This window comes from Delphinapterus leucas, chromosome 6 (genome assembly GCF_059928025.1).
Source record: "Delphinapterus leucas isolate spDelLeu-1000000601 "Yukka" chromosome 6, BTC_Dleu_Yukka2, whole genome shotgun sequence".
NCBI lineage: Eukaryota > Metazoa > Chordata > Mammalia > Artiodactyla > Monodontidae > Delphinapterus > Delphinapterus leucas.
In genome coordinates, this window is record NC_143134.1 from 16,281,585 (window position 1) to 16,299,185 (window position 17,601).

General features: G+C 43.1%; 1 protein-coding gene across 1 annotated transcript in view; it reads left to right on the forward strand.

Annotated features, from left to right (window-relative positions):
- Nucleotides 1-867, forward strand: part of PINX1 (PIN2 (TERF1) interacting telomerase inhibitor 1) — an 82,659-nt gene extending 81,792 nt beyond the window's left edge. Inside the window, exon 7 of the mRNA XM_022594928.3 lies at nt 4-867. Coding sequence (XP_022450636.2) covers nt 4-477 — 474 coding nt within the window. The 3' untranslated portion in view covers nt 478-867. The remainder of the gene's footprint in view (nt 1-3) is intronic.
- The last annotated feature ends 16,734 nt before the right edge of the window (nt 868-17,601 follow it).

The following is a 17,601-nucleotide window of genomic DNA, read 5'->3' on the forward strand; positions in this document are numbered from 1 at the left end:
CAGGGCCAGCCCAGCCCCGACGCTGCAGAGGGGACTGACGTCTCCCCCATGACCACCAGTGCCGTCACCATCCGCGAGTACTTTGCCAGGCGCATGGCGGAGCGCAAGAGTAAGGCGCAGGGCACGGCCGTGGGGCCAGAGGCTTCAGAGACCCCAGTGGAAAGGAAAGCAGGGAAGAAAAGAAAGAAAGAGGCGAAAGATAGAAGTGTGGAGAACTGCACCCACCCCAAGGCCAAGAAGAAGGGAGACCAAGTTGAGTGGCAGCTGGGAGACCCCCGCTGGGACGAGAATTCTGGTGCTGCTTCTGAGGGTGGAGAGGGTTGCGTGGCGTCACTCGATGACCGGGACCCTCCCTCGAAGCCCAGAAACAGGAAAGAAAAGAAAAGGGGACAGAAGCAAGCTGAGGCAGCAGAGGATGGTACACTAGATGAAACACCAGTGAAAAAGAAGAGGAAAAAGAAGAAAGGTTCCAAATAAATTCTCTGGAGCCAGGGCCTCCCGGCTTCTCAGCTGTCAGGGTGTGCTGCTGGGGCAAACTCCCTGGCCCGACGGCAGAGCCGGTTCACTCCGAGAGCCGCGCACAGCCTCTGACACGCCCGGCCCTGCTGCATCTCGCCCTCACGCTTTCCCAAATCGGATTCCCAGAACTTCTTAGTGTCCCAAATCATGGCTCTCAGAAACAAATACATTTCTTTCTTAGACTCTGAGTCCACCGTATTTATTCCCCTTCATGTGAGTACATCATTATGTGCACGTGCTTGTGTGTGTAGGTCTATCACAGTCTGTATTTGCTCTTGATTTCTTTCAGTAACAGTGAACTGTGCTTCCTGCTGAAGTACTCGGTCTAATTAAAGGATTAAGAGGCAATAGTTGGCATTCAGATAGCTCTTTTTGTTCTATAGCCAACCATATGTTTCTGCCAAGTTGCTTTTATATCATTACATTCCCAAATCAGAGAGTTGTTTTGGTCTGGTTTGGTTTGGTTCTGATGGGGAATTTGTTTTAATGCCGTCTTTTCTACTAAGCAGTGGCAGCCGTGTATCTTGAGGAGTTTAAGAGGTGAGCTGACGGTGGGGGCAGTTTAACTTCCCAGTGGTCTCACAGGAGCCCTCTTGCGGTTCCTCAGCGAGAGTCGGTGGTCGGATACATTTCCATTAGGTGTCCTCAAGGACAGGTGCCCTAGAGTGGACTCCTCCTTAACGGTGACCGTCAGGGGATCCTCAGGAAGTTGAAAGAAAAACTGAGACTCTAAGGTTATGAAATTACTTTCATCTAGACTGGGACTGCCTTGTGAAAGCTCCTAAAAGTATAAATATCACATAAAGAGTAAAAGACACCTTCAGTCCTGCTCACACCAGATGGTGTCACCTCCTGGGTTTACACTGCCTCTCCCATACCCTGGCGTGTCTCCCTGTGTGCAGCTTAAACTCTCCCCATGCGGGTTTCCCCAGAAAACTGCAGACACCTTCACACCCTCTTTGGGACACAGAATGCAAAAGAAAGCACATGTTTAAGATTTAGAGGCCCAGCACTGTGGTTTCCTCTCTTCTGCTGCCTTTGTTCTCTTGACCTCTCCCTCCTTTTCTTTTTCATCCTTTCCCCCTTTTACTCCGTCTTCCTTGCTCCCCCCCCCCCTCAAATTTTCAGTTCCCAGTTTTCTCTTACCCCTTGCTGGCTGCCTGCTCCGGTCCTGCAGACCTTTCAGGAACTCTGAGGATGTGGTACAAGGGCGGGTCTTGTGCTGCCTTCCACCTGATTTATAGATGCTCCTGGATAACAGTAATGAAAACTCACTACAACCTGATGAGCTTTTGCCCTGTATTTTAACCCTCGGGGTCACACATTAGATATGAAGCATGGCCCCAAGTTTCTTAAAACTGAGAAAATATATGAAGAATGTTTGATTTTAGTCTTCTAAGAATTCTGAATGGTGCTAGTTGTTTAAAACGATACACACGCACACACCCCACAGAGAAAATTCTTATGAATTCAGAGCCTGAGTTGTAGTGTCTGAGTTTATTGTGGCCCTCAGAGTTTAGAATCCCAGGCAATGTCCAGTCTAATAAAGCACCAAAGATTTTTAAAGTCACTTTTCTTCACAGAGGGCACATGCCCAAGTTATCTGTGCTTGTCCTATCTTGTATATGAAACTAGAGTTCCAAAAGACCTAGAGTTCCAGAAGGGAGTTCCAGAAAGAAACTAGAGTTCCAGAAGGGAGTGGGTATGTATGAAACCTAAAGAGAATTATCTTTATTTATATATAGATATAGATATATGGATATATATTAGACTGGGGTAGGGTTTTTTGCCTTTTCATTTACTTTTAACTTCATTTGCCAATAAAAATGAGAGCCAGGAGGATATGCTGAATTGTATGCAGGGGAAAGAAACAAATGGGCATTTAGGGAGCAGGGAGCTGCATCTCGGCCAGGTGGGGTGAAGTGGGCGGTGGGAAGACCAGAGGAGGGAGGTGCTCAGGGGTGCTCTCAGAGTTGGGAAGCCAAGGCAGTCGCATCGCGAGACTGTTGAAGTGCGACTCTCATGGAGAGCACCTGTAGACTGTGGCAATTATTATTTTAAAGCGTCGCAGAAAGAACTGAATGATTTTAATAATCGAGTGGGTAGCCTGAGAAAAAGGTACACGCTCAGCAAAGAGCAGACATCGTGACCATTTGCTTTGAATAACACAGAATATTTTCTCTAGAAATGCTCAGCTTTCATTTTTCCCAAGTGTCTCCTTTTCAGGCCACTTAGTTTTCTGAATCAAAGTGGAATTTAGAACAATGAAATGTATGCTTTCTGGACACTTGGATTTCATAAGCATGATATTTTAAAAATTGTTAACATATGAGCCCTATTTTTTGCCTTAATTTATTTCACTCGGTGAAAATGTATTAATTCTGTAGTCATCAGTGCTTTTCTTGGCATCCTTCAGTTTTAAGAGGGAAAGTAGGTTCCCAGGAAAAGATTTGTCCCATGAAGAGGTTCTTAAATGTTGTCTTGTAGTGCCCTTCTTTTGTTTTCTGTTAATTGTAATAGAAAATAATTATCGCTGTATGCTATTTTATGTGCCCGGCCCTGTTCCAAGCACTTTAAATAAATCAACTCCTTTAGTCTTCAGACAACCCAGTAAGATAACCATTATTGTTTATCCCCTTTTACAGATAAACTCTGTTATATAAGAGGACCTCTTTTGATTTTTATCACTAGGTTTATGCTGCTCCCAGGGAACCAGCAATGCTCTAGTCTCCTCTCTGCCCTGGCCACACGCCCGCACTGCTTTATTTAGTCCTCACCCTTGTGACATCACCTGTCTTTAGCAAGATTTTCTGTGGCTGATGCTCTTCACATGCCATTGTTACATTTAAATGAGAATATATTTGAAAGCAGCTGGCAAACTGTGAAGAGTTTTGCAGTTAACTTGAGTTAGTATTGTTGATACGAACTGTTGAAAATGCTTTCTAACACCGTATGTTAGAAATTCTTGATGAGTTTTCCTTTCCAGTGTGGTCAAGAGGTTGGTGGGAAATTGTTTAAGTAACTCAGCTTCATAAGGCCTGTTTGCCAGTCTACGAAACAAAGACAGAATTTCTTCCAATTTGTAGAAGATACTGATCCTTCTGAAAGGTGAAAGCAAAATGAGCATTTGTTCTATACCACAGTACCTATCCCTGCTTCTCTCCTCACCTGGTGGTTGACCCTGGCAGGAGCAAGCCGGGACCTGTTTTTGTGTTGTTTTGTTTTTTGTTTTTTTTTTTTTAGGAACAGCATCAAAGAAATGTTTCAGCACCGTCTCCCCGAGCGGTCTCAGCCTCTGGACCAGCAAGCAGCGCCGTACTTAGATTTGAGTAAGGACTTCCCCACTGTCACCCTGTTTGTCTTTCGGGTTCTGCAGCCACTGCAGCTCAGAGCCTGTTGCGCTGGCTTGTGAGGCTGGGGAGGTCAGATCGCTGCTCTGATATCTTATTTTATAGTGCTCAGTTATTAGTGAGCAAATTAGTATGTCCTAATAAAGAGGATGACTAGACTCCTTGTATGAAAGTATGCTCTCCAGTTAGGAGACACTGAATACACTCAAATGACATGCACAAAGCCCATAGGGACAGGGCAGGGGATGCCGAGAGAGGCGCATGCAGGGAAGGGTAGCTGGGACAGGGGCGCGTTCCGGTTGCTGGTGCCCTGAGGCTGCCTGCAGGGCGTGGGCTAAAGCACGCACGCCCACCGCCGTGCTTTCCTCCCACCTGTGCTGAGCTTATTTATATAAGCATTAGCAGTCAACTTTTAAGGAAAACTACAGTGGAAGTTTCCTACAAAGGAAGAATTTTGTAATTAGTTACATCTCAAATTTTCTGTTGGTATTTCCTATATTGCGTTTCCTTAGAGCAAAGTACATGGTTGCTGAAAGACATGTATTTGTTCTAAAAACATTTACTGAGCTGCAACTTCAGGCGGAGCCCAGGCCAATTCAGGACGGGGAAACAAATCCACTATAGGGTCTACCCACCCTCAAGACCTACCAACTCGTGCCATTGAGAATGGGCCGCTGTGCCCTGGGACGCTCTCTGTGGGACATACCTGGGACCTGGCTGCGTCTACAAGGGCTAGATGGTGTTGCATCTCCTTCAGCTTTTGTGTGGGTGTTAATCAAGTTGGGTGGTAAGCTGTGAGACATTCTGTGCTCACTCATTTGACTTGAACCTGAGGAATGACTTTCTACTAAAATCTCCCTTATTAACAGGATTTCTAAGTCTGTGATACATAAGCAGAGTTAATGTGCACATTCCTCCATATAGAGTAAACTAAAAATGTGTTGTGCCTAAGTGGGGAGTGTGAGAAAGATAGACCCCAGCTTCTCTCTCTCATCCTCCCCTCCCCCCTCATCCCTCCTGCTACCAGCACATCGGCTGAGGGAACCAGGTGTGGAAGTTCTAGGAGGGGTGGCCTTCAGGTAGCCTCACATCACCTAGCAACCAGGACACCCTTTGAACATAGATGGAACAAACAGCTATTGACAGACATTTGTTAAGGAAATGGAAAATGGCTGAAGGCAAACCCCAACTCCAGCCTTCAGAACTTGGGGAAATGAGAGTGTGAGAACTCCAGGGGCGATGTCCAGCACCTTAGCTGGTGGAAGCATCCCCTTCTCCCTCGTCCTCGTGGCTTCCCCCCGCGAGGGGCTTCATTCCAGGCTGTCTCCGTCTTCCGCCTTCTCCTAGACTCCCTAGAACTCCCTTCCTGAGTGTCCTTTCGTGAATACCCCTCGGCCCTTCCTCCTACTACTGTCAACTAAGCATGAGAAGGAGGCAGGAGGTCTTTGAAGGTTTCGGCCTCACTCTGTTCTCTCTCTCTCTCTGTTCCCTGTACATATGTATTCATGGCTGACATTTCTGCTCATTTCTGGACGAGTCTTAGCGCTGTGTCTCTGTCCCTCACCAGTCAGTCTCAAGCCAGGTGATGTTTTCATCCGGCATCTCCAGCCAGCCATCCCGAGGGCCCCTCAAATTCAGTGGGTCTGGAAGGAATTCTGGTTCACCCTTCCCAGGCCACCTTCCGTACCCTGTTACTGCTGTGTGTACCCCATGCTCTCAACCCTCTGACTTTACCATCTGTGGTTGTTTGTAATAATTCAACCTGATTAAGTGACCATCGTCAGTGTCCTAGGTGAGTCATTGCCCCACGGGGCTCACAGCTTAGCGCTCCCTCCCTCCTGCCCCCTCGGCCTGGCTCGTGGCCTGGCTCTCCTTTCCATTCTTCCAGTTCACTCTGTAATACACCCTCCCGGACCCTTGCACCCACTGCCTCGAGGGTCCCCCACCCTGGCCTGCAGTCTCTTGTTATTGCCCATGACTGGCTCTTCTCTATCCCCGCCCCCTCTTTCCTGCTGGCCTGTCTTCTTCACCTACTGGCCTTCAAGGCCTGCCTTCGATGCCATCAACAGCTTCTCCAGCCTTTTCTCATCAGCCCCCAGAAGCAATCTCTCCTTCTTGCGAATTTTCATAGCGCTTTCTGACTCAGAGTCTACCCTGTAATAGAACTTTGGGATGTATCATTTTCCCCATGCAGGTCGAGGGCCTCTGGAGGTGGAGTTAACTCTTTGTATCCCTAGAGCACCCAGGACAATGCCTTGCACACAGCAGGTGCAGGAGGACCCTTAAATGAAGGAGCAAACAAACCGAAGGCCTGAAGTGTATCCCAGGACCAAGATGACTAACCAGGGCTGCGCGGCTGTGGCCCCGGCCCCGCTTGGAGACCCTTCTGATTCTCAGCACGAGAACCCGTATGTGTGAGACCTCCTCGCCCAGCCTGAGGGCTCAATCGTGAATTCCTCCCCACTCCGCCTGTAGGCCTTCCGTGTGACTGTCACCCTGCCACTGGGAGCTCGGATGACCCCCTCCCAGGGCCCCATTTTCAAGACTCCCTTCCTCAAGTGGCGGCGGTAGGATTAAATGGAAAAAGGACCCAGCGAAACACCTGACAGAAAGCCCTCAATGCATTTCCTCTCCTCCTCCAAGCACAAGAGGAGAAATGAGAGTAAGTGCTGCCTATACAAAGCGGAGACCCCGGACGCGGGAAGGCGCTGGCGTCCCCGCCCTCCCAGTGCCCCCTGTCACCGGGGCTCCCGAACCACTTCTGTGCTCGTGCTCGAGGCCGACCAGCTCCAGGGTGCAGCACAGGAAGGCGTGGCCAGGTCGTCCTGAAGACACCAGAGTCCCAGGAGGGCTTAGGGCTCCCCACTGGGAGGTGAGCTGCGAGCTGGGCCCTGGGGCATCAGGTGTGGTCATATTGACTCAGACTTCTCAGGTGACAGGCTCTGGGACCCTGCCCTCCCTGGGTCTCCTCGGTGGCCCAAGTCAAGCAAGTTGTTGCAATTTGGCCTGGAGGGATTACAAAATCCTGCCGTGATGGGGCGAGGCGCTGCCAATCTGAGATCAACTATGTTAGCTGCGCCGGCAGAGGGGGGACAAACGTACTCAGGCTTCCAAACCGGAGGATCCCTCCAAACATTCATCCCTGAGACCAGCGATCCTGCTCACCTCAGCCTCAGCCTGCAAGGGCTGCAGTATTACATTCCTTGGTTTGTAGATGAAGAAATAGGCTCAGAGTTTCTAAGTACCTTGACGAAGGTCACCAGTTCATAAAGCAGCAGATGGAATGGTGTCTCCCCAGCCCTAACCCTTTTTTGATCCTGGAAAGGTTATGGATACTACGTTTGATTTTTGTTTTGAATAGTTGAATTTATTCTGCTCAAGGTGTGCTTTAGTTCATTTGGGGACGGAAGGTGCCTCCCTAGCCACTGCAGGGTGACTCACCAGTAAGGGGAGAGTTGTACTTACTCTGAGGTAGAGTATTGTCACATGTGCCCACTTTGCCTTCCCACAGACCTGAAGCAGCAGGGGCTAGGAATGCAGATAGACGAAGACACGGTCCCAGCCCTCAGGAAGCTCATCGTTCAGTGAGCTGTGTCACGAAGGTTGGAAAAACTAAGCCGTATGATTCATTTGGATAGTCACAATATTATGTACCCAAATGCAGAAGGAAGTTGTCAAAAGATTTTGCAGGCCGAGGAATGCCCATTTGCTGTGCATGGGCAGCAGGACCCCTGTGAATGAAGGCATGAGTGTGGCAGTTCAAAGTCAAAGGAGCTACTTAGTGCCAGAGGACTTTATCAGAGAGGTGATATCCTTGAAGTCCCTTTGCTGGGATTTTGTGTTTTGAATTTTGCTTCATGGGTCATGGAGTTTTAGAACCGGAAGGAACTTTAGAAATTTCACTAGGAAGATGCAAGTCAGAGCAGTGATGTGGTGCAGAACCACCCCAGGCAGAAGGGAAGCCACTGGATGACTTCCTGGGTCCTCTGCCAGTCCCTGGGCCAGGGCCATCTCCTGGCTGGCCCCTGAGAGGACACTCCACCCCGACTCCACTGGTCATGACACTTTGTGAGTCTTGACTCTCAGGGGTCCCAGTCATCTCTTTCCTTACCCTCGTGTTTGACCAGGATGGTAGAAAGAGTATATCATAAATGGCTGAGAATGGCTGATACGTGTACCTCATTATCAGTTATTAATGACATCCTTCATTAAGCTGGATGCTTTGTGATTATTTTAACATTTATTTTCAGAACAACCTACAGATAATTATGATTACCCTGATTCTGGGTATGGAAAAAATGAGTTTCTGCTTGATTGACATTTTTGCAAGGTCCGACAGCTAGTCAGCACCCAGACCGGCACTGGGGCCCACATCTGCCCGACTGGAAAGCCCCCGCTGTCTCCTCTGCATTACAGAGCCTCCTAGCTCTCCCTGAGGATCGCCATGTGAACATGTTTGGGAAGGAGCACAACATATTCATGATTCCAGATTTAGCTCAGCAGCCACCTGCGTCCCTGACCACTCTTGGTCCGGGCTACACGTCCCTCTCCTGTGCTCCTTTGGAGCCTTTTCCTAAACTTATCACAGAATAAGTTTTGTCCCTCTGTATCCCCAACACCTAATCCTGTGCCTATCCCCTAACACGTATTTAAGAAATACTTTTTAATAAATAAATAGTGGAATCAAAGAGTAAATGAAAATTGTTTCCTCTTATTCCACATTTCTGTGTATCTTGGGGCAGTGGGCACCTGTAGCCCAAAGAAATCTGTGCCTAGCACTCAATTTTGTACTTTTAAAGTCAGACTGATTCCAGTGTAATTTACAAACAGTAAATTCACCAATTTTAAGTGCGCCATTTGATGAGCTTTGAGAAGTGGGTGCAGTGTGTCATCATCACAACTATTGTGATTAGAACATTTCCATCAACCAGTAAGTTTCCTTGTGCTCTTTTGCAGTCAGTTCCCTCCCCCCGTGCCCTGGCCCCCTGGCAACCACGGATCTGCCTTCTACCATTGTAGCTTTATTTTTTCTAGAATTTCATGTAAGTGGAATCATTTCAACTTAGCATAATGCTCTTGAGATTCAACAGTGTTATTGTATTTTCCAGTGGTTCATTTTTATTACTAGATAAATTACATTTTGTGGAGAGACCACCGTTTATCTATCTATCACATGAACATTTGGGTTTTTTGCAGTCATGGACTCTTGTACGTAAAACTGCTGTGAACCTTTCAAGTGCAAATTCTTATTTGGATATATACTTTCATTTCTCGTAGAGAAACACCTAGGAGTGGAATGGCCGGGGCATATGACCATAGGTTGCTTAACTTAGAAACTGCCGAGCAGTTTTCCAAAGGCTGCCACGTTACATCCTCACTAGCTGTTCGTGAGGCTTCCGTGTGTCCCACATCCTCACGAACACTTAGTATTCTCATATCTTTTAAATTTTAGTCATTCTAACGGATGTGTAAGATTATCTCATTGTGGTTTTAATTTGCACAGTCCCCTGATAACTAATAATGTTGAACACCTTTTCATGTGCTTACTGGCATTCTTATACCTTCTTTTGTAAAGTGTCCAAATTCTTCGCCTACCCCTTCATTGCATTTTACTCAATATTGAGTTGTAAAATGAAAACCTCTAGGAATCTACCCCCCAAATCTCCTTGAACTGATAAGTGAGTTTAACAAGCTCACAGGGTCCAAGGGCAACACACAATTATATTTTTTATACTTTAATGAACTATTGGAAATAGAAATTAAAAACACAGTAGTATGTTCAGTCACCCAGAAGAATTAAATACTGGGGACGTCAGCAAGGTGGCAGACTAGGAAGATCCAGGCCCTAGTTCTCCCACAAAAACATCAAATAAACAACTATATGCTAACCAAAATAACATTTAGAAGCTCTGGAAACCAGCAGGGATCTGCAGAAACCAAGTGAACACTCAGTCAAGAAGAAGCTTCACTCAGGATGGTGGAAGATTTTGTGATGCTTTTACTTGCCCTCGTTCCACCCCCCCACCATGAAGTCAAGAGGAAGTGGCCCGATCTTCATCTCTGTCCCTTGGACCAGAAAGAGTCGAGTGGAAATTGTTAACATTCTAGCCTATCTGTGGGCTGCCCAAGGGACTGGTATCTTTCTTCCTGACTCAGAACTCAGGGAATAGCAGCAAAGTTTGGATCTTAGTCTGGAAGCCATGGAAGGAACTGGTGGGCACCTTGGCATGTGAAACTGCAGGGGAACCACGGGTCCACAGGTGCCTGGGGGCAAAAGATTGTGGGCAGAGGAATACACAGAACATCTAAGACCCTGAGAAAAAGCTGGAGTGAGACTCTTTGGGAAATAAATACATTTATTATTTTTTTAATTAAATTTTATTTTTTTATACAGCAGGTTCTTATTAGTTATTTTATACATATTAGTGTGTATATGTCAATCCCAATCTCCCAATTCATCCCACCACCACCCCACCCCCTGCCGCTTTCCCCCCCTTGGTGTCCATACGTTTGTTCTCTACATCTGTGTCTCTATTTCTGCCCTGCAAACAGGTTCATCTGTACCATTTTTCTAGATTCCACATATGTGTGTTAATATACGGTATTTGTTTTTGTCTTTCTGACTTACTTCACTCTGTCTGACAGTCTCTAGGTCCACCCACATCTCTACAAATGACCCAATTTCGTTCCCTTTTAAGGCCGAGTAATATTCCACTGTATATATGTACCACATCTTCTTTATCCACTCATCTGTTGATGGGCATTTAGGTTGCTTCCATGACCTGGCTATTGTAAGTAATGCTGCAATGAACATTGGGGTGCATGTGTCCTTTTGAATTATGGCTTTCTCAGGGTATATGCCCTGCAGTGGGATTGCTGGGTCATATGGAAGTTCTATTTTTAGTTTTTTAAGGAACCTCCATACTGTTCTCCATAGTGGCTGTATCAGTTTACATTCCCACCAACAGTGCAAGAGGGTTCCCTTTTCTCCACACCCTCTCCAGCATTTGTTGTTTGTAGATTTTCTGATGATGCCCACCCTAACTGGTGTGAGGTGATACCTCATTGTAGTTTTGATTTGCATTTCTCTAATAGTGATGTTGAGCAGCTTTTCATGTGCCTCTTGGCCATCGGTATGTCTTCTTTGGAGAAATGTCTATTTAGGTCTTCTGCCCATTTTTTTGATTGGGTTGTTTGTTTTTTTAACATTGAGCTGCATGAGCTGTTTATATATTTTGGAGATTAATCCTTTGTCAGTTGCTTCATTTGCAACTATTTTCTCCCATTCTGAGGGTTGTCTTTTCGTCTTGTTTATAGTTTCCTTTGCTGTGCAAAAGCTTTTAAGTTTCATTAGGTCTGGGAAATACATTTAGAAGCAGCCAGGGGAAGGGGGTGGGCGGGGGCAGGGGTGGTTGAGAGCATATACACACAGGCCCAGACAGGATATATTCCCAGAAAAGACCTTAGAAGCTCTTAAGCCTTCACCTTGTGCTGATCTCCAGGCTCAGGGACCTGCTAATTAGTAAACGTCTCCCATGCCAGTCTGCAAAGACTGGTAGAGTGGCTGTTTTTTCAAATGCCTGGTTTTCAATAAAAGATCACAAGGCATGCAAAGAAATAGGGAAACATGGCCCATTCAAAGGAACAAAATAAATCTCCAGAAACAATCTCTGAAGAAACACACACAGTGGACATGAGAGACAAAAAGCTGTAAGCATACAGACAAGTACGTTACAACAATTGTCTTACATATGCTCAAAGAACTAAAGGAAATTAGGAAAACTACATGTGAACAAGGCAACGATATAAAAATGAGCAAAACCGAAAATTCCAGGATGAAAAATACAATAATGAAATTTTCACAAGAGGGATTCAACAGCACATTCAAATAGGCAAAAGAGGGCTTCCCTGGTGGCGCAGTGATTAAGAATCCGCCTGCCAATGCAGGGGACATGGGTTTGAGCCCTGGTCCGGGAAGATCCCACATGCCATGGAGCAACTAAGCCTGTGCGCTACAACTACTGAGCCTGAGCTCTAGAGCCTGCGAGCCACAACTACTGAACCCACGTGCCACAACTACTGAGGCCCACGCACCGAGAGCCCATGCTCCACAACAAGAGAAGCCACCACAATGAGAAGCCTGTGCACCTCAACGAAGAGAAGCCCCCGCTTGCTGCAACTAGAGAAAGCCCACACGCAGCAATGAAGACCCAGCACAGCCAAAAATAAATAAATAAAATAAATAATTTTTTTAAATTAAAAAAAAACCAAATAGGCGGAAGAAAATCAGTGAACTTGAAGGCTGGACATTTGAAATTATCAAGTCTGAGAAGAAAAAAAGAAAAAAAAGGAAGAAAAATGAGCAGAGCCTAAGAGACTCGTGGGACCAGAACAAGCAGACCAGTATAAGAATTATGGGAGTTCCAGAAGGAGAAGAAAGAAAAGGGGCACAGAGAATATTTGAAGAAATAATTGCTGAAAACATGTCAAATTTAGGGAAATATACAGATATAAATTCAATAAGCTTAACAAACTCCAAGTGGGATAAACCCAAGAGACTCACACCAAGACACATTATCATTAAAGTGTTGAAAGCCAAAGGTAGAGAATCTTGAAAGCAGCAAGAGAAAAATGACATCACATTGATCATCACAAATGATCCCCAATAAGACTATCAGTAGATTTCTCAGCAGGAAACTTGCAGGCCAGAAAGCAATAAGATGATGTATTTTAAACGCTGGGGGGAAAAACCTTCAAGTTGCAATACAAGGACACTAGAGAATATGTCTATACTCTCATATGAAAATAAATGGTTTTCTAGTAAAGGTAAATACTTAGACAAATAGAAAAAAAGGTATAGTAATTTTGGTTTGTAACTCCAGTTTTTGTTTTCTACAGTCTTTTAAGACAAATTAATTAATATAAATCTATGTTAATGGATATTCAGTATATAACGATGTAAGTTGTGACATCAGTAACACAGCGTGAGGGGAGTGGAGCTGTAAAGGAATAGAGGTTTTGTATGTGGTTGAAATTAAGTTGGTATCAATTTAAGGTAGATTGTCATGACTTTAGGATGGTGTATCTAATTCCCATGATAACCACAAAGAAAACATCTATAGACTATACAAAAAGAAAATGAGAAGAGAATAAAAATGTGTCGCTACAAAAAGTCAGCTGAACACAAAGGAAAGCAGTAATGGAGGAAATGGACAAAAAAGCTGTAAGCATACAGAAAATAAATGGCAAAAGTGTTCTTATATCAGTAACTAGTTGAAAAGTAAATGGGTTAAACTTCTCAATCAAAAGACATAGAATGGGAGAATGGACAAAAAAAATAGTATCCAACTATAAGAGGCACTAGATTTTTTAGATCTAAGAATCATAGGTTGAAAGTGAAAAGATGGAAATGTATACTAGAAAGAAACTATTTCAACATACTAAAGGCCACATATGAAAAACCCATAGCCAACATGATACTCAGTGGAGAAAGACTGAAAGGTTTTCCTCCAAGATCAGGAACAATTCAGTGATGCCCACTCTCACCATTTCTATTCAACATAAGACTGGAAGTTATAGCCAGAGAATTTTAGAAAAAAAAAACTAATAAAAGCTATCCAAATTCCAAAGGAAGAAGTAAAACTACCTCTGTTCACAGATGATATTATCTTATATACAGAAAACCATAAGATTACACACATACCAAAAAAAAAAAAAAGAAAAACTGTTAGAACTAATAAATTCAGCAAAGTTGAAAAATCAACACACAAAAATCAGTTGCATTTCTATACACTAACAATGAACAATCCAAAGAGGAAATTGAGGAAAATTCTCATTTAAATAGCATCAAAAAGAATAAAATAGGAATAAACTTAACCCAGCAGGCTAAAACTTGTACACTGAAAACTACAAAATATTGCTGAAAGAAATTTAAAAAGACAAATAACTGGAAAGACAGCCTATGTTTATGAATTGGAAGACTCAATATTGTTACGATGTTAATAACTACCCCAAACGATCTACGGATTCAATGAAATCTTGGTCATAATCGCAATGAGAGATTTTTGCAGAAATAGAAAAATACATCCTAAAATTCATATGGAACCTTAAGGGACTTCAAATAGTCAAAACAATCCTGAAAAGAACAAATTTGAAAGTCTCACATTTCCTGATTTCAAAACTTGCTACCAAGTTCTGGTAACCAAAATTGTGTGGTATTGGCATAAAGACAGGCATATAAACCAATGGAAGAAATATAGAGCCTGGAAATAAGCCTTCAGGTATATGGGCAAATGATTTTCAACAAGGGTGCCAAGACCATTAAATGGGGAAAGGACAGTCTTTTCAACAAATGGTGTTGGAAAAACTGGATGTCCACATGCAAAACAATAAAGTTGGACCATTGCCTTATACCATATACAAAAATAACAAAAGGGATCAAAGACCTAAATGTAGTGACTAAAACTATAAAACTCTCAGAAGGAAACACAGGGGCAAAATTGGATTTGACAATGATTTCTTGGATTGACGTCATAAGCACAGGCAACAAAGGAGAAAATAGATTAAGTTGCACTTCATCAAAATTAAAAATTTTCGTGTGGCAAGGAACATTATAAACAGAGCGAAATGCAACCCACAGAATGGGAGAAAGTATTTGCAAATCATATAGCTAATAAAAGATTGATATCCAGAATATATAAAGAATTACAACTCAGTAGCAAAACACAACTCTATTAACAAATGCTCAAAGGACTTGAATAGCCATTTCTCCAAGGAAGATATACAAATGGCCAATAAGCACAGGAAAAGATGCTCCACATCACTAGTCATTAGGGAAATTCAAATTATATGCAAGATACCATTTCACACCTACTAGGATGGCTGTTATAAAAAAGAAAGGAAAAACAACAGTAGCAACAACCATAAAGTTACAAGTGTTGCAAGGATGTGCAGCAATCAGACTGTTCATTCCAGTCTCTCCTCCTTTGGATAATTTCTGAAGAGAAGCCCCGTGTAATTCTTATTCTTGCTGCTCTACTGGTAGGACAATTTTTCCTCTGGCTTCTATCAGGATTTTTTCTTTGTCTGATTTTCTGCAGTTTGAATATGATGTGCCTAGGTGTAGTTCTTTTGGCGTTTTCCTATCTGGTGTTCTCTGAATTTCCTGAAAATGTGGTTTGGGGATTATTATTATTGCTTTAAATATTTCTTCTGTTCTTCTTCTCCTTCTGGTACATGGGAACATGCATAATTTCCATTACATATATGCTACACCTTTTGTAGTTGTCCCACCATTCTTGAATATACTGTTTCAAATTTTTTGTCCTTTTTCTCTTTGCTTTTTCAGTTTGAGACGTTTCTATTGACATATCCTCAGACTCACTGACTCTTTGCTGTGTGCAGTCTACCAATGAACCCATAAAGGCATTCACTTCTGTGACAGTGCTTTTGATTTTGAGCATTTCTTTTTTATACTTTCTTAGAATTCCCATCTCTCTGTTTACATTACCCATCTGTTCTTGCATGTTGTCTAGTTTTTCCACTAGAGCCCTTAGCATATTAATCATAGATTTTTTTTTTTTTGGCCTCGCCACGTGGCTTGCAGGGACATTCGTTCCCCAGCCAGGGATCCAACCCATGCCCCCCTGCAGTGGAAGCGCAGAGTCCTGACCACTGGACCGCCAGGGAAGTCCCAATCATAGTTATTTTAAATCCCCAATCTGATAATTTCAACATCCCTGTCATATCTGAATTTGGTTCTGATGCTTGCTCGTTCTTTTCAAACTGTGTTTTTGCCCTTTAGTATAATATAACAAGACTGCCCCCCACGAGACACAGACACTTCAGACAGCAGTTGCAAGTCCAGGTTATCACCTGTGCTTCTGACCAACAAATTACAGATCAGAGTTTCCAACAACCCTCTCCTTGGGTTTGATTAAATTGCTAGAGCGTTCACAGAACTCAGGGAGACTCTTACTTACGTTTACCAGGTTATTAAAGCATATGATAAAGGATGCATATGAATAGCCAGATGAAGAGATACATAGGTGAGGTCTGGGAGGGTCCCCAGCGCAGGAACTTTTGTCCCCATGAAGCTGGAGTGCATCCCCCTCCTGGTGTGGATGTGCTCACCCACATGAACACTGTGCTTTGGGGATTTTATGGAGGCTTCCTCATGTAGGCATGAACAATTAATAACTCTATTTTCAGCCCTTTTCCCTTCTCTAGAGGATGGAGGGTGGGGCTGAAAATTCCAAGCTTCTAATTGTGGTTTAGTCTTTCTGGTGACCAGCCCCCATCCCGATGCCCACCCAGAGTCACCTCAATAGAACAAAAGATGCCCCTAGTGCTCTTATCACTTAGGAATTTACAAGGGCTTGAGGGACTCTGTGCCAGGAACCAGAGGCAGAGACCAATATATATTTTCTATTATCTCACATCCTGTGGCCTAATTCTCTGATGGATCTAAGAAGAGTTGTTGATTTTCAGTTTGTTCATCTCTTTGCTTGTTGTTAGAATGTGACTGATAACTTCTAAACCCCTTCCATGACAAACTGGAAACCAGCATTCCCATTCTTTTACTTTGAATTTATCTGTGTCTTTGTGTTTAAAGTGGATTTCTTATAGTCACCATATAGTTGAGTCTTGCTTTTGTATCCAATCTGACAATCTCTGCCTTTTAAATGGAGTATTTAGACCATGCTTATGTGATCATTGACATGGTTGGGTTTTAATCTAACATCTTACTCTTTGTTTTCTATTTGTCCCATCTGTTTTTTGTTTCTTTTTTCCTCTTCTCCTGTCTTGTATAAATTGGATTAATTGATTTTTTTATGATACAGTACTATCTACGTTAATAGTCTATTAATTCATTTTTTAAAAATTGGTTGCTCCAGGGTTTACAATATTTATCTTTAATTGATCAAAGTCTACCATTAGATAATGTAATACCACTTCACATATGGAACAAGAACCTTACAAGTATATTTTCATTTCCCTCCTCATGGTCTTTGTGCTGTTTTATTGTAACATTTCACTTCTACATATGTTATAAATTCCATAATATATTGTTTTTATTTCTTTTTTTTTTTTTTGGCTTGAAACAATTATCTTTCAAAGAGGTTTTTAAAAATCGAGAAAAAAAAAAGTCTTTTCTATTTCCCCGTGTGTTACCATTTCTTTCTGTGGATCCAAATTTCCATTTGGTTTCACTTTCCTTTGTGATAGGACTTCCTTCAGCATTTTTCATAGTGCTAGTCTACTGATAATGACCTCACTAAGCTTCTGCATGTCTGAAAAGTTTTTTATTTTACCTTCATTTTAAAAGATATTCTGGCTGGGTACAGAATTCTAGGTTCAGAGTTTTAAAATTTTTTCTTCCAGTGTTTTTAAAAATGTTATTCTGGATTGCATGGTTTCAAGCACAAAGTCTACTGTAATTCTTATCTTTGTTCCTCTGTATGTAATGTGTCCATTTTCCTCTGGTTGATTTTTAGATTTTCAGAAATTTGATTATCTTGTACCTTTATGTGGTTTTCTTATGTTTTGTCTGATTAGAGATGGTTGAGATTTTTGAATCAGTGGGTTTATAGTTTCCATTAACTTTGGGAAATTTTCAGCCATTGTAGGTTCAGATGTATATTCTGATCCCTCCGTTTCTTCTGGAAGTTCAATTACTTTTGTGACAGGCCACTCAATACTGTCTCACAGTTGTTGCTTCTCTATTTTCTGT